We start from the raw sequence: 25,206 nt of genomic DNA, 5'->3' as shown, positions 1-25,206 counted from the left end.
AAAAATTAAGGAACAAAATTGTTATTTTCCGTTGAATTATCCAATTGCATCCTCGTAACTCACTGAGGCAAAGACAGTCCAGACAGACAGCAGACTTCATGAGGGAACAGTTGTCTGACGTCACACAACAATGGCAGCACCAATTGTAAGGGGGTAGGATGTATGTGTAGACTATAATATTTGTATTAGGCAAGTGAATAAAATATTTATATACATTTCCAAATATAAAAGTCCTGCAAAATAAAATATATTATGGCGTTTGTTACCTCCCCCTTGATGTAATTACATATGCAAGGAGGCTGCCCTGCTGAGGGTTCAATTGTGTGTACACCTGCCAGAGAGACATCATTTTGTTACCGTCAGCCAAGTTTTTGTTAACTTTTAGCGTTGTACACCTGTAACACTTGGAGGTCGGAAGTTGGAAATTTCTAGGAAATTTCTAGAAAATTCCGGCATCCGACGTTGACTGGAACGCAGCATAAACAGTGGGTTGACGAGTGAAGCCAAACGCACAGCTTGGGAGTGTAAAATTGGGTTGTATATTTAAAACTTTACAATTTGCCTGTGTGGCAATTGGAAATATACAATATAGATGTTTTTTAAAAAGGTGAACTGACCTTTTGGTTCAGCTTTGAATAACAGAAACAATGAAACTGATGCTTCAAATTAGTTAAAGTATACATGGTGCATATAGATGCACTATATAAATCACATATTTAGTATCTATAAATATTTAAGCATTTCCACAAGGCCCATAGTGTTCTATTCACAAAGAGCATATTTTTAAATGGAAAATGAATTCAGAATGCTTGCCAAGTTAATTAGATTACAATGTACGTTTCTCAGTGCATGTGCGTGTGCCCATCAGTGCATGTACATCCATGCGTTTGTGTTAATAATTAGATTACATTGGCCTCTGAGATGGCACCATTCGTTATGAATCGTAAACACAGAGCAAATTAAAATTCTGTTTAAGAGCCTGCCAAGAAAATTAGCATTGAGAGAAAGGGAGGCACGCACACTCGACCACTACTGTCTTCTCTTTCCTCAACCCTGTTTTCTATTCTGTCCCAATGTAAGTCTGAATGCTTTCTGCGTGATATCTACAACACCTTCCCACCTCTCTTCTCATCCGCTGCCACAGCATTTCTGTCTAATTATTCAAGGATTAAGTACGTAACAAGTACAGGATACAAAAACCCATCTCTTCTTTTGAGAAATAGATAAAGATAGAAAAAGGTAGAAGCAGAAGAACCTCAGTTTTTTTTTCTTTCCTCAATGAATTCATTTTATAAGTGAAGAAACAACAGTGTGTGTGTGTGTGTGTGTGTGTGCATGACTAGACTGATCAATGGCAACCCCCTGAGGAGCTTGACTCCTCTCACACACTAATGTCCCTCCCTGTTATCATAACCCTTGAGACCAGCAGGGGAAGAGGAAAGGGAGAGCAGCATGAATCTCGTCCAGGCCAGAATATTTAAGATCATGGTTAATTCCAAGCTCAGTACAGCTACCACTGGTCTGAGCAATATGTCTAAAAGAATAGTACATTTTTATGCTTGGGAGACATCCATCTCATTATGGCTTTACAAAAGGAACAAATTGAACAATAATTTTGAATTAGCAGCGCCTTATGAATATCATTTTGGCAAAACAAAATTAAACTACAAATTTAGAGACAATCTAACTCAGGTCTATTCTCTGCTTAGCCTGGAGGCAGGACTGCAAACTGCTGTTACAAATGACCAAAATTACAACATAAAGCAGGAGTAGATCTTCTTTTCTCTGACCTGCAAAATTGTCCGAACGTTCCCTCGTTCCCAAAGAACAAGAAAACACAGTGACACAGACAAGACACAAACAACAACTTTATCAAAGCTACAATAACAGATTTTTTTTTGGCTACTTTGAGATCAGTGGAAAGTTGTCAATAGAACATTGGTGTATTATAACTTTTTAAGTTGGTCATGTTTTTGTTTTTTTTACGCATCCAGCAGTCATGGAGCAAATGTATCATTAGAGATGTTTCACCTATATTGGTATAGGTATCGGCACAACCCTAATTATATGTTATTGGAGTTGTGTTGTGTTTGTACTCAGTCACCTGATGAATGTGAGTAGAATGGTACTTCGCATACCTCCGCCAAGGGTAACCAGTCCAGTCCAATCAAGCCTATATTTAAATATGTTAGATCCAGATTTCTATTAGGATCTGCATCAAATTGTACTCACTCATAGATACCAGCCACATAAATACGGCAGATATTTTGGATCAAGATCCCATAGATGATTCCCTGAGAAATTAACAATAAAAGCCAGATGTTAAAATGTCCAATATTAAGAAAACCTGTCCCTTTATCCAGATCTGCACCAAAAATGTATGTGGTCTATTCTGGGCTGGGACCCATCCATCGCTAGATTTAGTGTAATCACAAACCAACCAACCAACAAGCAAATAGACACGGAAGAAAATCTATTTGGCGGAGGTAATAATTCACTCGTTTTTTAAGCTCCGTTTCTGGTCTTTACCAACTCTTGAGGGAAATATCAAGCTCTTTGGCTGTTAAACACTGGATTTTGTTCCCCAGCTGGTTGCTAACTGTGTCTGACTGATGTTTGGTGCTGAGCAGGTAGTGTGCAATGGGTTCTTAGAGATGAAAACAGCTGCCAAGTGGTGAGAGTGAACTATAACAGTTGTGGTTCTATACCACATTCTATACATTGTCATGATAAAACAAAATCTAATCGCATGGTTAAAGGTGGTAATTGGCCATTTGTTAAACTAATTGATGCTGTCGTTCTTTTTGAGAGAGCAGTCTCTTTAAGTAAATAAATAGCCATTAAAGCAGTTAAAATAATTGTATTAGCGACCAAAATGATTCTCGGCTGGTAACGTTTTTATATTGTATGTGTCATCATGGCAAAATGTGTTCATAGAGTCACCTATTGTAGCAGGAACTACCACAACACTTTTACCACACATTTTGGAGTAGTTTGTCAGGAGACAGAATTTTGTCAGCGTGACAGCATCATAGCTGTGCAAGATCCAGTCACGAAAGTTTAGAGCTGTGTAGTTGAGATCAAAATAGAGGCAGAGTTTGAAGATGTGTGTGTTATGAGCAAGGGGGGCGGAAGTAGGGCCATGGTCCCCACCCTCTTTACCTGGAGTAACCGAATAATTTGATATTGCGTGTGCTGATTGAGGAAGTCGATCAAAATTAGTTCATCAAAATTTGAACATCCGCCATTGCCTCTGCTTAGATAAACACCAGATAAAGGGTAGACTGCAGGCCAAGGCTTTTACACAACACACACACACTGTCCTATCACACACCATCCCTCAGCTCAGCGTCCCTGAGCGAGTGAGTGACCACAATTGGAAAGTGTTTGCTCACAGCGGTAGTTTCCGCTCACGATGTGACAAAAATAAAGAGTGAAAGAGAGGAAGAAACACTGGGATATGGCTCATCGGAATTCAGATTTGAAAGGAAAAACAAAATACTGTAGAGGTCCACACAGAGGGGATCATCCCTGTCAGAACATGTGCCTTGCCAGAAAAATATCCTGACCCATTTACACTCCCCAGCCTGCACAGAAACAAAAACAGCCTCAAATCCATCAAATACTCATAACATCCATTTCCGATTGCATTTAATACTCCCTTCACTTCTGTCATGCAATCGGCTCTCTTTCATCCTAACAAGGTGACAATTGTGTCATTAAGGATGTGACGAGCCGCCCGCTGACCCTCTCCATCTGTAACATGCTCACACCACCACCACTCATCCCTGTACTAATCATCCCCACTGAAATGAGAACAGCTTGTGCTACACCCGCATCTCCTACACCTCCAAAACCACGCCTCTGGTTCTGATCATGCAGTTTTAATGCAGCATAGACAAGGGCATTATCCGCCATGCCAACACCACTGTCCGTTTGCTACATTGTGCAAGATATTAGCTCATGTGACATGGCGGGTCTGGTTACACATGCCATGACCTGACATGCTGGTAGCCCCCACTACCACCATCGCCACCATCCCACAGCAGACAATTTGTACTAATTTGTGCTTCAGGCGAGGTATTAGGGTGGTGAATTGGGTATAAATTGTTAATATGCTCAGATGTATTAACATAGCATTGCCACTCAGCCATTAACCTGCGGTGTGTGTGCACGTGGGTGTGTGTGTGCATGCATGAGACCCTCATGTTTTAAACCCTGTGTTAATTGTTAACTGCTGACTGGAGGTGACTTTTCACGATCCCTCGGGGAATGTCCATGTCTCCGTACTCATCTGTATTTCTGTCTTTCGCTCCCTCCTTCCCCTCCCACTCTCTATCTCTCTCTGAAGTAAGAAACCTATTCAGCGCACGGGAGAATTTGCATCATTTTTGCCCTCCTACAGCGGTTTCAAATGTGCATTGTTGTGGGGGGAGCTCAGAGCAATGCCAGCCTCTTTTCATTTCTGTGACTGAAGCTGGTGTCCCTCACTTTGTTTCTCTGCCTCTCTGTCTCTCTTTCTCCTTCTCTGTGTCATTCTGGCAGACCAGTATAGAGACAGAAACACAATGATTGTGTTGAGTCCAAGCACCCCCCCTCCTCCAGTTTTCTCTTCTGTCAGTCAGCGAACAGAGTGGAGAGGAGAGATCTATAGCACAGCAGCCTCGTTGATGATGATTTCATTCTGTCTGAATTCTCTTCCTGTCAAAGGAATGACGACGGACACTCGTAAACGTCAAGCTCTGCGTATTTCACTTTAACAGGTTGCCGTGAGTTTGTGCGTGCGAATGCATGTGTGTGTGAGAGAGTTATGGTTGTTGTTTATGTCACTCTGTTGGTTTCGTTTCTAGCTGTGTCGTTTCACAGATCTAGATAAATGGCCTGCTATCACCCTGTTTACTCTCTGTGAGAGACTGGACAGTCCCATATGTTACACCACACACCACCAGTCAACTCGGAGCAGACGGTGCTGCTGTCATCTGAGAACCTTTTAGGTCTAATGTTAGTGATTCTCACTGTTTTTGTGGAGCGAATGTTTACTAGAGACAAGGAAGTTGAAGGAGCAATATGTAAGAATTCTAGTTTAGAGCATTAAAAACTATCTAGAGAACGTGAAGAAATATAAATTTTGACTTTAAGTCAAAAAAACATCTGTGTATTGTGTTGCAGAAACGTGAGTCACTGTAGCATCCAGTCTGCCCTCAGTCTAATATGAGAGAATGAAAAAGTAGAGCTGTCCTGAGGGGGATTTCAGCAGAAATAGAAGCAAAGACAGTACAATTGCTTTCCACTAAAGGATATCAATATTATATCGTTATCAAGACACGACTCATTCCCAACTTGTCAAAAAATAATTAGACTCAATAATCAACTTTTCTTACAATTAGGCCCTTTAATACAGAACATTTTGTTATTTTGTCATCTTCTTATGTTATCTTATTCTACTTTAATACGCATGTGACTGAAAAGAGCACAACCGCCCTTACTGGCTGTTTACAGGAGAAAAATTAGTTTCCCTCTTCTCCTCTCCCCCTAAAGTAAAAACATATTGTTCCTGAGTAGAGTTAAAATATGCAGAATTAAATTAAGTGTTGTTCATATTGAATCGGCCCCTTAAAAATCAATAAACAGTGGTATTGTATAATGAGGTACCTGCCATTGTCCGACCCTAGTGTTTATGCGGTCTCGTGTAGATTGATCACATTTGATGACAAGGGCATTAATAAAACTAATTTAAGCCCTCTCTTTGCAGAAACCAAACATGATTGTATATTGTCCTTCAATGATAAGGGTCTTTAAACTTTAATGTTTATAACTGACAGCAGCAAAAGAAGAATAAAACAAACAACTGCAGCTAATCCTTAATTACATTAGAACGTAATTACTCAATTAATAACTTTGATAAGGATGCTAAGTTCATATTTCAAACACCTTCATTGGCTGTTGAACATTGACAGCTGATCTGATGAGCTCTGTGATTGGTCCTTTAAGCTCAGCTCGTCTTAAAGCCTCTCTTCCATTGCGTCAGCACTTTCTCTCTAACTGCATTCATCAGGATGGATCATTACATCCTTCCACCCCTCTCCTCTCTTGCCTCTCTCTGTCTCTCATCCCATCCCTCACTACCAAATGAAAGGGAAACCCTGGTGTGTCTGAGGCTGGCTGGCAGCAGAGCCAGAGGTGGAAAGATGAGAAGCAGGAGGGAGTGGAGATGAAGGCATAGAGAAGGAATGAGAAAGGAGGGAGAGAAGAGAAAAAGCACAGCCTGCTCTGACTGTAAATGGTGTGGGGAGAGGAGAGGAGAGTTTGTGTTGCGGGGATGATTGGTGTCTGTTAAGACCCTGTGGGAAGGAAACTGAAGCACCACCATAGTTGAGCTATTAGTATGCAGCAGGAGAAAACTTAAGCTCTAAGTCTGTCTGCTGCAACTTCCAAAATCACAGGGAAAACAATGAGACTAGAGAAGCATTTACTGTATGCTAAGTGCCTTTTTGTACAGGAAGGCATCTGTGTTTTTAATTTTCTGAACCACATTTCTTGACATTCAGCAACGTAAATTCATTCAGCTTAGCTGGTTACAATGACACAAGATGCATTATTGACTTTATTTGGGCCTCATTGTGAATTACAGAGGTGAAAATCTTGAGTTCAATCTGATACACACAAAGTTGCCAGGCTCTCCACAGTTCAGTAGGGTTGCTGCTTGTGACAACACTGTTGTCACCTGGTACACCAGGCTATAAAGTGCTGTATTAAGTTATTAATAATGCAAACTAACATTTCCTGCTGTTGCAGCTTCAAAGCATTTAACAGGTGAAACACAAGTTGACTTTTATGAGGAGTTAGGCTACTCACAGGAAATGCAATGTTCAGTGATTTACCGCTCTCTTTCATCAAAAACAACATTCATTTTTTAGCATTTGTTGACATCAGTTTGAAATAGGGTTGGACCAATTTAAACATTTTCAAACCATTTTGATATGAGGCCTAAGACCTGTATGGACTGGTAACACTGACTTTGCACGAGATTCAGCCGCACCAAAGAAGAACATAATGAGAGCCTGTGAATGAGAGTGTAGCAGCACTACAGTCCATCAGGGCAGCTGCAACACATTGTGTTTTAAATTCTCATGAAAAAACAACTTAAGGCGACAGGCTGTACACCTTCAACTTCTCAGTGAGGTAACCAACTGATTTCCCCTCATTAATGTTATCAGATTACTATTTGAATTGGGTTTATATCAGAAATATTGTCAATTAGGTGCTTTTGCTTTTCGCTTTGACAAAGAAATTTGGGCATCAGTGAAATGTGACTCTGTTGCTGCATGGAACACACACCTTCAGTTTATTATTGTGGCGTCCCTAAAAAGCAAAACAACGGTGGGGGGAGTGGACAAGTAATTTAATCGATGTATGTTGGAAAACATACACTACCGCGGCAACTTTGATAAACTGGGACTGACCTCATTTAATCTCCTTTGAAAATATTTTTTGTTTTTCTCTTGTTAATAGAACAGCAACGAGACAACAGCAAGCAGCAGAGAAGGAGGTAAATGTAATTATTAACCCTTTAGCCATGCTAGCTTTTCCAACTTTCAGGTTTATGACCCTATTTTTGCTCTCCTGTCCTGCGTTTTTGCTACATGGGGAAAATTAATTAAACCAAGCAAACCCTGGTCTGAATTTACCTTAACACTGTTTTTTCCACATCAGTACTGTAGTTATGTTGTAAACACCGTCCGAAAGCATGCCCTTGCATTTCAGTGACTGGTCAGCTCTGTCCAGCAAACATCACCTGTTGGCCTGAGCACCCCCTTCACACTCACAATATTAAAAATGACTGCCTTCATTTTAGGTGAGCCAGTTGAGCCGTTGTCAACAAAATCTGTCTCAGCTGTGGTTAAACTCAGATGAACATCTTACACCTTTAACACACTTATTAGTACATAGATTTTCTGGTCATCACATAAAACCCAGCATAGCTCCATCCAGCTTCAACCTGACTAGAATTCTAATTAACCAGGATAATTGAAAACACCTGTGTGGGTGTGCAGGGCCCCTAAAGGCCCTATAGGCATCCTGTACACCTACACTTACCTTTGCCTGATAAGATTTCTCCTCAGGACTGCGTGGGCACATATAGAAAGTGCTTGACTGACATCTCTTCTGTTGCACCTTAAGGTGGGCCAACTTTGTGTTTATAGCATAGCTCCACCCAACATCAACCTGAGTGGAGGGTTAATCAGCAGACTGACTGAAAACATCTGTGTGGGTGTGCGCAGCCTTTAACAGAGGCAGGACGTTCCCCAAGTGGTTTTTCCTTTTTGCATATCCCTCACAACACTGGAGGAAGGAAACATTTTGTTTTTTGTTCAAGAAAATCACACCAAACTTGTTGCAGCACAACAAATATTTTGTATTTGCTAGAGGCAGCTTGTATAATTCACTTCAGACCCACCAGGGGAGATATTAAAGAACTCAGTGGCAGAGTTTCATTTGGAGATGAAAATACAAAAACACTCATTTATTTGATACACATTTCACAGTTTCTTGAGTTTTCTTAACAACAGTATTTGTTTTATTTCTCAGTAAGGTGCAATCTGCAAACATTGTTTCCGGAGATCCAAAGAAAGCTGTGGGCTGCATTGCATCCAAATTAAACTGAATGTTTATCCATACTTTTCCCCTAGATGGATTTTATTTACACATACAACATGATCAATGTTGTGAGATTTTGGTTATTTGTGAGCAGCACATAAAAGCAAAAACATCACCCCATGCAGGAAGTGCCTGGTTAGTAATCATTTGAAGTGGTTTTTGTAATTTAAACTCCACAACAGCAATTTGTTTTGATTAAAATATTGAAGATGCAACCTTTTTTAAAATTTTCTGATTAATTGGGGTTACCATGCACTTCACATGTCCTTGTAATTACATTTTGTACACGTTGGCACACAACCCATCTTGTTGAGCATAAATGAGTCAAGAAGAAATTCATCCTGCTTCAGCATTTCAAGACTGTGCTGGTTTGACTAGTAGGATAACAATGGAGAACGCTTGTTGGTAGGCCAGTTGTAGGTTCAGTATTAAAACATAAATTGAGCTAAATAAAATGTGTGAATGATGGGTAACAATCTGGTGAGGATATGAAGCGCAGATAGGATAAACATGTTGTCGCTGGTGTGGACCGAGAGGGAGACAACGCAATTGCACTTTACGAAACATGTACTGTATCCTAGCCTTTCTTACACTTAGGTGTAACTAAACTAAATGTGATGAACTTCTTAAAATATAAAAAATTAAAATTATCGGTTAACTTATCGGTGTCAGCTGAGAGAAGCAGTTCATTATCTGTTATCTGTTTCAGCTGACAACAATCCATATTGTGCATCCCTAACAGATAGAGACCAAATGACTGCTTTTTGTAAACATGAATCGTTATCATCTTCCTTGATGACACATCATACAGTTTAAAGCAACCCACACAATCCTCAAATGACTGGCATCGACAGTATCCTGACCCTGGTGTGAAGAAGTACCTATGCAGGTCATCTCAGAACTATATGGCTGTCTGTCTCAAGCACGCTGAGTCTTGTATTGATTCTCGTAGTACTGAGTACAGTAAGTGCTGGCTGCAGCAAAATACATACACAAAAATGCATGCACATACATACACACACACACACACACACACACACACACACACACACACAAACACACACACACACACACACACACACACACACACACACAGGCCACACAGAAAATATCAGAAGTCCAAAAGGAAGCCCATTTATTTCTGGGATTTATCTCTCTCACAGATGAAAAATGGAAGAATTTCTATTAATCTGAACCAAAATAAGCATAAAACACTCAGTGAGGGATTGAGTGATTTGTGCTTTAATGCAGCCCACAGAGTATTTACAGTGGTGTTCTGCTAGGATTAGTTGTGTGAGAGGATTAGTGAAGCTGCATTACTGCTGTTTTATTTAACTCACAACAGCAAAAGACTAAAAATAAAAGCCTCTTAACCACATTTAGGCAACATGAGAGGCCAGGCTGGACAGTTAGACAAACATGTTTGTGTCCTTTTTTAAAGACCTGTGCTGGAAAGGGCGGAGCATCAGCACACACACACACGCACACACACTTTCTCACACACGCAACTTTATGTACTTAATCTATAATCTAGTAATCTGCTGAAAGTTGCCCCGTGCAGCATATGCTATGCAAGGAAACACTGTGTCATATCTGTTAAGGCGATGATGTTGGTGAGAGTGCAGCATATGCAGATACTGGCAGGATCAACAGAGTGGGAAACTCACCGAGAGAGAGGAGAGGATTAATGCAAAAAGATCGAGAGAGAGAGAGAGAGAGAGAGGGAGACAGTGAGAGAGAGAGATTTGCAGAGGCAGCAAATTACCTCTCTCCCTCTCTCTCTCTCTCTCTTTCTCTCTCTCTCCCACACTCTCTTTCCTTGCATCAGCATTGATCACAGTACATCAGTAAAGTAAAGAGCACCCCATCCATCAGTGCATGGCTCTGGAGCTGCTGTAAAGAATACTAAAGCTGCTCTCCACAGTGCAAGCACACAGAAGCACGATCATATGCATACTGTTTACTATATCAACATTATCATTAGAACGACCAAAATAGGGTCATGCTAATCCACTAAAAATGTGCTACATTGGAGACGCTGGGATTGTTCACAATGCTTAGCCAAATAACAAAAATTTCCACAATCATATTTTTATCGGAGCAACCAAGACCGGTGCCAAGTTTACATTGAGCTGTGTATTCGGTGTTTCTCCTGCATTGGTGGCCATCTGCTAACCATGTTGGTCCATGATAGTTGCATGAACCTAATGGAAACACTTCTGAAGGTCTGCTTTTAATGAATGATTGTTTTGGAAAATGGAAAGTATGGCTACACTTCCTCTGCCCACATACTATATGGAGCTTCTATATAGGGTAAGCATGTTCCATCCATTATTCACATAGCTTCAAGCATGCCAGCTCTACTGGGAAAACTCTGGAAAGAGGCTATTCTATTCTACATCCAGCCAACTGAAGACAGGCAGCATTCAGGAACCATGAACACTAACCGAAGAAGCTATTGGTGAAGAACATTGTCGGGTTGTGATACACAGTGTAATAGCTCTAATCCTTCCAAACCATTCTTGGGTACAAATAAACACATGGCCAAGGAACAAAAGCGTTGGATGGATTCCTGCCTCTCCTGAAAGCCTGTCTCAAATATCTAAATGGTTCAAAAGGTAACATCCAGACTCTTGTTTCCTTGCCAAGCATCTGGTCATTTATAGAATCTCATGAGACTGTAAATCAGAAACTGTGTACACAGAGAATGAAAGGGGAGGGAACTGGGGGGCAAATGGACCCAAAGGAGACAAAGCAAGACAGTTTTAATATGCTGAGAGCGTGACTGTTTGACTGCAAATTACAGGATGACATTCTGGGAGTCATTTTTTTTCATGCTAATTCTCAAATATACAAATAATAAACAACAGTTTACTTGATGAAATATGTACAGTACCTCCACAAATTATCTTTGTAAAGTGCTTTCTGTCACTCTTGTTTCTCCTTACAGTCCACATTACACACCAAGATTTCTCTAGTTGTGTAATAGATTGGCTGGTCCAGCTTGTACCAGCTGTACAGACTGTAAATTTCCTTGAGGCAAATTTTTGATTTTTAAGTGATTGTGATCAGGCTATATAAAAAGTGGACTTTCCCAAAGCATGATGGGATAGGCTCCAGTCCACCACAACCAAGCGCTCAGGAAAAACGCTGGGCTTTAAAGCCAAGTTGACATAAACCATGTCATGTACACTGGCCCAAAATAACTTTCCCCAGTCTGAGTATTGCAGCCTGCTGGTACCATAGCATGGAACAACAAGAGAAAGCTGAGCCCATATGTTTGGTTCACCTCCATTAAAAACAACCATGGCTAACCAATCTGACGAAGCTCTAGCTTAACATGTCCGCATGCATCAGCTCCAGCAGGTCTTCTTCTGCTCCATTGTGCAGTAGGCAAAGCAGTACACATTCCACCACAGACACAATGTTTGTTAACTACTGCCGTCATAGTAACTCTCTGATTAGCGCTATATCCCCCCTTTGTGGACATTTGTTACCTCTACCTGTGTGTAAGAGAGCAGGTGGAGTATGCTGACTGGGGAAACACGTCTGTGCCAGCTGGGACAGGCAGTTGCTTACTTGCGGACTCGCGTGGACCATGTTTCTTGTCTATGAGCCGCAATGTGAAAATCTGGGTAATTTTACACCCAAGAAGTTTTTGGCTTCATGCGCCACTGAGCAGCTTTCATAGGAATGAATGGAGCACTGTTTTCCCTTATTAGATCCAGGCCCATAATCCTTGACAGGATAATCAGTTCAGACAATATATCAGTTTAAGATAAGACATCTTAATGGCAACCGCAGGCGAAAATACATATCTGGATCTATTCCAAATTTTTTTTTTTCCTCTTCTTCTTTGTCTGCATCAAGAGTAGTACTCACCTACTCATGTCTGTGCAACAAAAGAGATCACAGATATTTATAATAATTCAGCTTTTTTTTAATCAAAGGATGTCTTTTATTTCAATACTAGCAAAAAGGGCATTGGCATATTAAAACTAGACTGATAAATTGGTCAAATTTTGGCTGAAATATTGACCAATATCATCTTATTGCTGACTAGTGGGATTGGTGTAAGCCTACACGTCGCCCAGTTTCAAACTAAGTTTGAGTTAATTTACAATTTTTACATTGCGTAGTTTGTCCATCAGGGATCCGTATAAAGATTGTTCATTTGTTGTGTTTTTAAAAATGCTATTGTTAGATTTGATTGCCCTCCCAAATATTGATAGTATCGAAATCCAGTATTGGTCAGGATATAATAAGAAGGCAAGCAAAAGTTATTCAGAAACTCAATAAAGAATTAATGACAACAATATAACGGCACATAAATAATACACATACTCCTGACATGTAACAGTTCACTCAACTTAGATAATACTGATTAGTTTGTACTAGCTAAGACTGTAAATGTGAAACAAAAAAGCTCTCACTTTTTTGTTATTCTAGTAATTACACAATTAAAAAAAACCCACAAGTTTGCAGGTACTTGTATGCCTTGATGACTGGGGATAACTCTATTCTTCGATGTATAGTTTTCTGTCTGAGGGGTGCGATTAACCAACAACCTTCAAGTCCCAAACTAAGCTCCTCTGGTCATCCTTGACTCTAATAAAAGGAAATGGTATGTATTGGTTATACATATTTCAGAGCATCTCTCCTCGCTTGCCAAGAGCTTACTTGAAAGAGCGATCCCCATCTCAATGTGACTTTCATGTAAAATAAAGCCTACAGAATTGCAGACACAAAATTGGAAATTCAAATGCATGTATCCGTAAGACTGTGTTTCTATGAATACCAAAGTCGAGTATTGTACAAACACATAAGAACAAAACCACTGCACCGCCCACCAGGCAAATACTTCTGGAGGACAAATTGGAAATTGAATCATAAACTATAAAGAGCCAAGGTTGAGTTCAGCTGCGGAAGAAAAGACAGACGAGATGGAGGTGGAGAGGAGAAAAGAGAGAACGGCTGCATTAAATAAAAGTTCACTCTTTCTCTCCTGCCCCTGCAGAAATTCACGCTGTGCTACCTGATTGAAATTTCCTGGTTTAATAGCTGTGAAATAAAGTAAAAGTTGGGAAGAGGAGGATAGAGAGAATATGAAACAGAGGGCAAAAGAGAGGAATGGAGTGGTAGCGGAACGGCGAAGGAGAGGGAGGAAGACTTAAAAACTCAGAGACCAAAAGATAGATGGATTTAATGGAAAGTGAATTACTTTATGACTTGTAAAAACTGCAATTAAGGCTAATTAGTCTTTACGATTTTAAACACGTCTCCCTGTAGTTCTCTTGCCAAAATGTTAATCCACATGACTGTTGTTACCATTCGAGTTGCACACAGTGGCTTAACCACAGGCAGAGAGTCAATAGAGGCTTTAGTTTTGCTTAAGAAACCACACAGATGTACCTGGCTGGGTCAGTGTGGGGTTGGCTGGTGAGCTAACAGGTAACGATTAGCACTAATGAATTCAATGAGAGGGCCCCAATGAGGTAATCTCACCATGCAGCCAGAGGAAACTTTCCATTTACACCAATTAGTGCCAACACAGACAGTGACCATAGCACCCAGACACCTACTGTAAATGCTTTTATCATTAATTCTGAAGGTTAAACTCTCTGTGTGGGTGCATCACATGAATCTCTTCTGCATCTTCCCCAGGATCTTTCTTAGGTACAACAAGTGCTCGGTTTCTGATTACATTTCTTTCTGTATCTTTGAGCGAATGGTATCTTTACATACAAATCTGTCCATCAAGACTTTCATACAACAGCGCACTGTGCATGGTTGTCTTTAGGTTACCATGGATCACAGAATATTTCACATTTTTCCCACAACACATTTTTAGTGCTGTTACTCAAGGGATGGCTATGCGTGTCTGACGGTCAGTTGGTTGGTCCATCACTGTGGTCCAGACAAAAATATCTCAACTGATTCCTTTTGAGCTTTTCCAGTTGCACTTTTTGCCGTGCCGAGTCAAATGGTGCCGCGCTGATTTGCTTTTCCATGACCAGTCTTACCACGCTGAGTTGAGCCGTGCCAGGGACCCTCTCTGGACCGGGGTCAAAGCGTGAAGCCCTGCAGTTACATATCGCAACCACGGCTGACCGTTGGCAACCCCCATCTCCCCCTCAAACAAGCATGTGTTGTGATTGCAAGACTCAGGCTAACCAAATCTCTTTAGTTTCTCTCCTGCATCCCTGTATGTACTGTACCTTTAGACATCTGTTGTATTTTACTGTTTCATCATGTTCTCTTTCAGCTGTTTTGGGAGTTTTGTTAAGTTACTACAGGTGAAAACTATATTTTTCCTGATTTTGGTGCTTCATAGTAAAAATATATATGAGGTTTTCTATTACATTTATTTGAAACAAGGAATATTTGTGGGTATCAGACCAACATTTGTGAACCTTATTTTTTTATTTTTTACATTTATATACAATGTGCACTAAAAAATATTTTTTGTGCGACAGTCATTTATATATAAAACATGAAACACATGATCTTTAATCCTTCTGTGCACAGTCATTAATACCAACATCCATCATATTCCATATAGGATGAACCATCTAGAACCACTGCCCTGAAACCACACACATAAGTGCCAAACACAAAAGATCATTTACATAGTTCAGTCGTATTCACAGCACACGGCTGATCCTTAGTAACCCAATCACACCCTCACAGTCCGCTTTTGTTTATCTGTCGACCTGGTTCTTCAGGCATGGGCTATGAATCACTCTGCCTCCCAGCAGAGAGCATCTCGCTGTCTGGCATCACCTTTCTCCTTTCATAGATATTCATTTTCTGCACTTGGTGGAAAATAACAGCTATAAACACACTTCCCCCTGGTAGAAAAGCCATTTTGGCTGCGTTGTGAAGCTCTTGTTCAATATTTCAGCAACCAGGCAGTCTGCTTGACAGACATTAGAAAATGTATTTCTCATCAGCACATCCCTTGAATATGTGATGGAATCATGTCGGAGCAGAAATAAACGTAGACGATTATCCTGTGATCGTCTACAAAGGCCAGAGTGCCTGTGGCCAGTTATCAAAAGCACTCCTGGCACCTTAATAACGGAATACATCATGGTTAAAACAACACATGCGTTACCAAGGACACACTGATTGGCGAAGGTTAGTATATGCAAATGTAGTTCCTTGGAATTTGTCAACACCAATTGAACCGGAGAACAGAGTAGAGAGAAAGCCAGAGACGATATAACACCCATAATGATGAACAAATGGACAGATCATAATTAACAGGTATCTGGGCGCTGGAAGGCAAAGGGACAAAGATCATGATGTCATCAGTGGAAACCAGTATGACAAAATGTGATGTAACTGTAATTTGATAATGAGAAGCATTAACATTAAACATGTCATGACCTGCCTAGACTAAAAGGTGTTGATGCTGGCTTTAAGTGTACAATATTCACCAATATGCAGCTGTTACATTTTGAAGTAACAATTGCCTAAATATTGATACAGACTTGTAGTGAAGAGTGCTGTGTTTTACTCCTACTGGGAAGAGCAACTGATTTAAAAGTAGTTGCTCTCGTCTCCATTGAGTTAAATCCCGTAGGCTGCGCCTTCAGGCATCTTTAGTGGTGTAACTGGGAAACTGGGAAAAGAAAAACACATTAAGACTGTGACTTTGGCAATAACTGCTGTCTTCATGTCCTTCTCCGCTCTTTCACTGGAGTGTCTGCGGCATTAATATTACTCTATTCTTGATGTTTAACCAATCAGATAGTCCTGTGGGCGGGACATTGAGCAAGATCGCAGAGTGGTGACTAAAGACAGAGAGAGGCAGCTACATCAGAGCCAGAGTAGCAAATTTTAAAAAATCGGTTGATCCCTAACCCCTTTTTTGGGCTAATGTCAACTACTTGCTAAGCCATCCCTTGCTACAGGTCTGTAGCTAGCAGTAGAGTCTGATGAGGAGGTTTAAGTTGATTAAAATGATTAACCATCCAAAACCTACAAAAGAGAAAAGTGCTGAGAAAAGTGCGTGTCGCGGGAAAAACTGGCACAGCTCTGAATCTTTAGATAATGCCCCGCTGCAGCCTCAAATGAAACACGCTGCTCACGCTGGCTGGCCAAAATGAAAAGCAAGAAGTTCTTACAAGCAACGGTCACGCAGGATATGTGTCTCAGCCGGAACAATTAGGACCATAAAGTCCATGGGAAACTGTTACGAAAGAAAAGTATGGTAATTTTCTCATCAGCTTACACAAAATCTGACTTCTGTTTGAAACCAGAGCAGTCACCCCCTGCTGGCCATCAGAAAGAAAGCAGGCTTAAGGCACATTTTATCACACCAAAAAGCTCCGTCCACTTGTTACACTGTCTATTATTTGTCAGCATGAAAAATTTCACATTTGTAATTTTCAGCTTGAATTTTTCACTTGCCATATGGAGCCATGTTCTAGGCCAAGCATGGAGTGCAGCTTCACTGTGGAGCAGCCTCTAAGGAGGGCAGACAGCCTGTCTCTGCACATCACATTACAGAGCCTCTTTCAGTGTGCATGCATGTTGGTGTGTGAGCATGTGTTTGTGTGTGTGTGTGTGTGTCTCTCCGTGTGCTCTTACTGCAGGCCTGACTGAATGCACATGTCCCTCTGAGCTTGTGTGACAGAGGTTTAGCACATGCATCTTAACGTCCCTGTACATCTTTGTCCTTATGTCTCTGTTTCCCCTTCCTAGCAGACACAATGCCTTTCAGAATAAGTTACACTCTTAGTAGACTCTAATCAGTGGCGATGTATGGAGATTGCAGCCTATAGACTGAGAATCAATGACTCGACAGCGTGTGGTGAAGGGATCAGCATAATCGCCGTTCCGCTTTACTTCAAAATCCAAGCCAAGCTGTTTCTCCAAGACTATTGGCAAAGCAACTGAGACATTTAACCAAGGCCTCGACTTTCTCGACAAATAAGATGTCTTCATTGCAGGAGATCTGTAGTCCACTAAGAGTGTTAGAGCTCTGTGGTCAGGGTATAAAGCCTGTAACTTTCACACAGTGCTGTACTGATGTGTATAATAAAGCATGCGAATAAGAGAAAAAGACAGCAGGATGGATGGTTTAACAGATGGAGAGGCAGCGGAGGCAAAGGAGAAACATCTTTTTCTGCTCTGGCCTGAGAGATAAAAAGCCAGGCAGGCACGCATACACATTTACTCACACATTCACACGCACTCGCACACAAATATATACACACATGCTGAGACTTCTTTTGCCACTTCTCAGCCCCTTCCACTTTCTTCCTGAGGTCACCACAGCTCTCTTGTCAGCACATGCCTCCTGAGCTAGTGGCAAGAGCAGGAATACACACATACTGACACACATACGCACATTAAGGCTAGGAGACATGGCCAAAAAATAAGATCTTGATTTCTTTCCTTTTTTTTCCTTTTCTTTCCTTTTTTTCAAGATTAGGGACAATTCGTGGTTTTGTGATTTAATATTTGTTTGCCTGCAAAATGCTGGAAGACAAATACATAATTTAAACATATTTTTTAGGAGTTATTGTGCAAGAATAATAAAAGTTTGACCATGTGCAAGATCAAAAGATACAGGTTACATATATATATACTGTATATATATAGCTATGGACTGTATCCATATGTACTGTCGTATAAACTGTGGAAGGTGCGCATACAGTGAAACTATTCATGTCATGTCATGTTCATGACTGTCATGACTCAAGACAGCAAGTGATTTTACTGTTTTTTAATATCATTGCATTTCTTTTTATCCCTCTTATTGATTTTTTCTTTATGTATTTGTATTGTTTGGTCTATTAATCAATTTTATCTAGTTTTTAGTTTAGCTTTTATCTGTCTATTATTATTATTATTATTATTATTATTATTATTATTATTATTATTATTAGAACTTTTAAATCTATTTCATTAAATTTCCTTGTCATTTTAATCTTTGTTTTGACATTTTAATCAATTTTATCTTTTTTTTTAAAACCATTTTTATTTAATTCACTTCTGTCTCTTGTCAGTCATCTGTGAAGAATTCTACTATCCTGTATGAGCCCTAAAACACATAATTACTATCTTTTGTATAACCTCTGCTACAAATACAGTCAATTTGTATGAATAAAAAGGACAAGACGAGAATTACAGTAGACATCATGCAGTACGTTACCATGATGACCACTCCAACACCCCGGGAATATTTCAATCAAATTCATTTTACATGCCAGCATTCATGTGTGTGTGCATGTGTGCCTGTGAGAGAAAGAGACGGTGTGTATGTGTGAGAGCGTCAACCTTGAAGTGACCTAAGGGATTGTATTCAGTAATTATCTGATTACTCGTCCGTTTTTTCTCCACTCAGACAACCTGCAACTGGATAACGCTGTAACTCCCCAATTACAACTTACTCCACAATCAATCGCCCATTAACAGGAGCACATAGACCGTACACATGCCCCCCCACACACACTCATACCACTGTGTCAAGCTAAAATACCAACACCAACATTACTGCCACTAATTCGGGGGATATTATGATAAAAATAACAGAATCATCAACGATACAAAGCCACAAACACCAAACTTTTACCTAATCTTGTGACTTTGGTGTTCATCTCTCTCAGCCGGTGTTTTCAGTGTTTTCGTTGCTTTGCGCAGACCTCAGTACTTCAATGAAGCCCAGTTATGTTCCACAATAAGAGAGCATCCGCGTCCTATCTCCGTGTCTTTTCACTACCTCCCATTTATGAAAATGTTTGCCCTTGCCTTGTCGAGAAGGGCTTGCAGCCAGAGTCAATCTTACACACAAACAGAGACAACACACACACACACACACACACACACACACAAAGCCATGGTTAAAGGTACTCCAGCTATTCCAGCAAGGACACACACATACCAAACACCCAAATAAACCCAAGGAACCTTGTAGTTTTCAAGAAGTATTGACATTATGAGAATTTTTTAATTAGTACACAGAAGGCCAAAGGACCGATGTCGATCCGTCAAAGGTGCTGCAGTTTTTTTGGTTATTTTTTTGAAAGGGTTAAAGAAAACGCTCACACTCATCCATCATTTTCCCTTTCAGCCCTCCGCTAATGGAACATCGCTATGAGGCAGATGTTTAGACATGCAATACACTGACTGCAGTATAAATATCTTTAGCATCAGTGATGACAGACACGCAATATCAACAATGACAAACAAAGACAACCAGTTCAGATGAAGGGCAGCTGCTGCATGCCATTTTATCATGACATGAGAGCCAAAGGCAGAGTGTAACATTTTCAAGCCTTTCAAATGCAGTCAAACCAAAGACAAAACCCACTATCATCACTTCCCAGTTTCATCCTGAGGTGATTTTGTAATTGTCACTTATTCATTTCAGCCAGATCCGTTTTTTAACATATTAGTCGCCTTGTCCCTGGTTTGGTCTTCCTTTTGCTCCAAATGTCTGGAGGACCAGTCTTCAGATAAAATTTGCTATCCTATTGATCATGTCTGTAGCACCAACAGAGACTTTCAAACTTGCAGAGTGTCACCTTGCAACATCTGGATCTGCATTTCTGTTGTCATTAACTTATAGGGTTTTTATTGATCCATAGATAGATTGATTCTATTCACCCACAGGGACATAATATTGATGGACAAAATACTTTATTTTATTCACATAATTTTATTAACATTATAAACATGTTTGCTTTTACTTATCATTCTGCAGTAAATAGTGTTTGTGTAGTGTATTGGCTGTAGAAAAATGACAGTAGCAGTGTGTCACCTATCAGCAGAAGTGTTTATTGGTCCAGTGCATCGCAGTGAATTCTGGTTGTTGTAGGTTTTCTACCTTTTGAGCAAAAGGGATGATCACATCTCTAAGTTAGTGTCAAAAATAGACTTTAGAGACTATAGAAATAGACTTTATTTTATATAGGAAGTGGACACTGAGTTTAAGTTTCATGAAGGCAGAATTTATTCTAGGTTTGTTGTACTGGGATAAAAATGCATGAAGCTACTACAGCTAATAAAATGATCTTTGAGTTTTGGCTCTCTGACACCTTTTCAACAAAATCTCAACATTGAAAGCTTCACAAAGATTCAGAGAGGTGTTCATATTCATATTTCCACCCACAGACTGTAGGTAAGTGATCAGCATGACCTCAGGCACATAAAAAGCTCTTATTCACACACAGGTACAGTAGCAGGTGCGATGTGCTCTCTATTAAAGCCTTTTTTCCTAGAGGGAGGTAATTTTCCATGTCACAGACAGCTGATCATTGTGTACCACATAGACGAAGATACCTAACCTTCACATGAGAAATGAACTGAAAAGAAGTGAGAGGCCTCAGGGCTCAATCATGCTAGTGACTCAGCCACTTGGCTCACAGGGGAGGGGTACCACGCATCCAGGGATTTCTAATCCATAAGGCTCACTGCTTGCTGTCTGTGCTGTAACCTACAGGCATTTTGGAGAGTCGCCCCACTCTGATGTGACTGCAAAGACGTGAAAGCCCCTGAACTGAGAAGACCTCGCTGGATTACTTGTGTTCCTCTTCCTTTTAATAAAGAACTTTTTGTATGTTCTTCTTGGCAACCAACCTCTGTGGTCTTGTATTTCATTGCGAATCTGACCGCTGCATTCCCTCGGGAGGCACACAGCCTATTCACTCCAACTTTACAACACGTAAAAACTAAATTGGCCGCAGAGGCTGCCTGCAGTAGTAATCCACAAAAGATCCAATACCATTAATGCAGCACACAGACACCGACCAAGTGACAGGATTATGTACTGTACACACACACACACACACACACACACACATGAAAGGACATGAACACATACATCGACCTACCTGTGTGGCTCCTGTGTGCATGTGTGAGGGAGGCCAGACAGAGGGACAGCAGCAGACTCCACACACCTACTCCACAAATGCAAGGGCCCCGTTCCCGCATTCTGCCAGAGAGAGGAACAAAAACACACATACTCCGTTAGGGAATACACAGACATGAACAAAAGAAACAGAATATACTGTACGTTGTATTACATTTTCCAAATGTTGGTTTCATGTCAGTGCAGATTCATAAATCCTCTTTACTGTCTTTATAGTCTTGACAAGAGTAGGATGGCACTTTGGTCAACATTGAGATATCAACTATTAGATGGATTGCCAAAACATTTTGTACAAACATCCATCAAAGGTCCCAATAAGATAAATCTTAATGACCTTGGTGAGATGACAGCTTTTCCTCTGGCCCCGCCAGGTTGACATTTGTGGTTTTGAGTGAAATATCGTGACATCTTTAGGATGGATAGCTTTGAAATTTGGGCAGGACATTCTTGTTCATGATAATTCTTGTGATCCCTGACTTTTCATCAAGCTCCATCATCAGGTCAAAATTTTTCCGATACTTTGGCTTAAGGCTGTGCGATATGATGATATATAGCGTGTTACAATAGAAAAACGTTTGTCGTTTCATATGATGCTTTATTGTCTAATTCGTCGTGTCGCAAATCACACTCTATACAGTCATATTTTGAATCACTTGGACGACGCTTTGCGCTTTGCAAATATTGTTTACTGCAGATACATTCAAACAGAGGGGGTGAGTGACACAGAAAGAGAGGGAGAGACGGGAGAGAGGAACAAAGGAATGAAAGACAGAAGTTCAGAGACTATCTATACTTATTGATAAGCAAATACGGTTTAATTCCACATTTTGGCAGCCAAAAGGAAAACAAAGTTAAAAGCACTAATGAGACAAGTTCTGTTAATACAGATTAAATACTGTGTATGTGTTTGTAAATTTGGATGGGTGCAAATAGATGGCATCTGTTGGTGCTCAGTGAAGACTATTGTAATGCAAACTAAAGCTTTAACAGCCTACTCAGGTCTGACAAATGTCTGTTGAGAACTTGCAAACACAGACTCACAAACAAGGCAATAAACCCTCTAATAAAACATTTAATGAAAACTTTCCAACAAACAAAACTCATAAAAGCAGTCTAATATAAAACAAGAACAACCAAGAAATGTGTTTCTTTTATTAATCAACAACCTAGTTTTCTAAGTTATTATTCTGGTCAGGATGTAAACAGTGATGGATAAACACTGAAAACACATACGTAAAAGCCCTTGTTGTGTGTCTTCTGTCCAACTGCTAACAGGGGTTTACAGGAATGCATATGATGAAAGCATTTAATATTTTGAGCACTGCGCAGCACAGAAACTTCCACAACAGGCAAACAAACTCTGTTTCTCCACCAGGGAAACTTGTTTTTTGTAAGTAGGATTGTATACACACGTTTGTCAGTGAGTGAATAAATAACTGCAGGAGGCAAGCCAAGCAGAAGCAAACATATGAGACTTAGATACAACATGCAGAGAAACTGAACAGCCCATTTTACCTTGAACACACCATGTTGCCATTAAAATAAACAGGAAGTGGCCCCAAACACAATTTTATAAACTATGACTAATACTTTCATTTGCACAGTCTCCACGAGTGGATTTTTTTGTCTTTATATTTCTTGACAGGGTAGTTTATATGCAGATTGGAGTAAACATGATGTTGTTTTTTTGTTTTCAACTTTGTCAGCTGAAAAATGAAGTCAATGTGGGAGTACCAAACACATCAGTTCCTCGAATGGCCGCTTGAGGCTGGATTTTGAAGCGAGTCAGTCCTCTTAAGACCCCATGTTATAATGTCCAACTTTACAGCAGAAACAACTACGTATACAGCCTGGTACAAAGAATTGTTTTTGGTCTGTATAGTCTAGTATAGCTTGGCCTTTATAGCAAGTTTGTTTTTCAAACTTTTGGGATTAAAAAGGAGATTTATCATCATTCTCATTTCTCAACCTGTCCGTCCTGCCAAAATACACTGTAATTTACTGTTATTCTCTCGTATTTGAGTTGCTGAATAAAGTGGAAATTTACTGCTGTTTGGGGCAAATAACGCAAGGTGAAAGGTCTCTATGTGTGAACACAGCTAGCTTGTTAACCTGAGCTAGCTCGGTAGCTTCCAGCCAACTGGGGCATGACACCAAGCTTCATTCGGCTTGCCTCATCTTCACCCACCCTCCCCCTCTTTGACCATTTTTAGTCTCAATCTCCACAGCACTGTGTCAGCGCAGGAGAAGGGTCTGGCTGCACCAATTCTCTTCCTGGTAAAGGGGGAAAAGGGTTTGTTTGTCTTTAAACCAATCACAATTGTCTACAGCGGTGCTCAACCCAGGATGTAGCAACAGTGCCCTGCAAAATAGTGTTTGGGGAAAACTTGGTTTGCAAGTGGGGAAATAAGACCAAAATTACAACAAACTGTAGACTGGGAACAAAAATATGTCTGTGCATACAATCTACTGAATCAGTGGATTAAGTGCTGAGTTACTCTCTTTCCATGGAAGTTGATTCACTTTTCTAGTAAGCCAGCAAATGTGTTGCAGAGAAAAATGAAAGAATCTTGTGAAATACTTCTGAGCAGATATGTGATGATGTAAGTAAAACAAACCAAACTTTCAAGGTTTGTGTGACAGTCTGTGCAGATTAGCTCAGTGAAGATCAGATTATACACACACACCTGGTTGGGTCTGTATGTGCTGATGTGTTTATTTGGGCATATATCTGCGTCCGTGCGAACGTCCGTCCGTGTGTGTGGTGTGTGTTTGTATGTGTGTGTGTGTGTGTGTGTGTGTGTGTGTGTGTGTTTGTGTTAAGCTCTGGCTTGAGTTCTGAGCTGGGTATGTGAGTCATCTGGCTATGCAGCCAGGCATTTCTAGAGCTGTGAGAAGCTGCAAAGCCAGACAGGCTGAGCCAAGGCTTTCTCTGGTTAGAGGGCATCACACACACACACACACACACATAGAATCATACACATATACGATATATTGTCGCTTTTCGTCTTTACTCCCATTCATCTCTTCTTGTCTCCTTTGGTCTACCTCCCTCCTCCTTCCGCCTGTCCACACCTATGCTATGCTTGTAGTAAATAATTAGGAAACAAAGCAGGGACGCTGCCTGCTTCCTCTCCAGCTCATTTAGACACACAGCAGTGTTTGTGATGATGCAGTGCCACTTCATTTTGGCTGGTTGTTTGGTCTGTCTGCCGCAGAATGAGTGGGTGTGTGATATAGAAATGGATTTAGAAAGGAGCACGAAAAGAGAGAGAGAGAGAGAGGAGGAAGCTCTTTGTGTTTGTGTGCGTGTGTGTGTGTGTGTGTGTGTGTGTATGCGTGTGTGGTGTGTGTGTGTATGCGTGTGTGGTGTGTGTGTGTCTGACTGCTCAGGAACACGGGGTTCTGATCAATAGCATCTAAACAGCTTGACTCTCCATCAGTATCAAACTCAGCAGCAGCCAATGGTGACTCATGTGTACACACACACACACACTCATATACAAAATCAGAACAGCAGGTTTTATGCATTGATAAGACAAAGGACTGCATGTTCTGACTTAAAGAGTTAGTTAACTTTCTGATTGTATGGTAACTGCTTGTAAACATTTGACACTTGTTTACATCTGCATATTGTTCCATATTGAAAATGTTTCCTGGTT

At 40.5% G+C, this 25,206-nt stretch overlaps 1 protein-coding gene across 1 annotated transcript in view; it reads right to left on the bottom strand.

Moving 5' to 3' along the window:
• The window catches only part of LOC140999404 (chemokine-like protein TAFA-2), a 35,632-nt gene extending 14,026 nt beyond the window's left edge, over positions 1-21,606 (bottom strand). The window contains exon 1 of the mRNA XM_073469770.1: positions 21,507-21,606. Within this exon, the coding sequence (XP_073325871.1) occupies positions 21,507-21,606 (100 nt within the window). The remainder of the gene's footprint in view (positions 1-21,506) is intronic.
• Between the last annotated feature and the right edge of the window lie 3,600 nt (positions 21,607-25,206).

Source organism: Pagrus major, chromosome 7, assembly GCF_040436345.1.
Source record: "Pagrus major chromosome 7, Pma_NU_1.0".
Classification (NCBI taxonomy): domain Eukaryota; kingdom Metazoa; phylum Chordata; class Actinopteri; order Spariformes; family Sparidae; genus Pagrus; species Pagrus major.
Note: the sequence above shows the minus strand (reverse complement) of the source record. Positions and strands in the feature narration are given on the sequence as shown.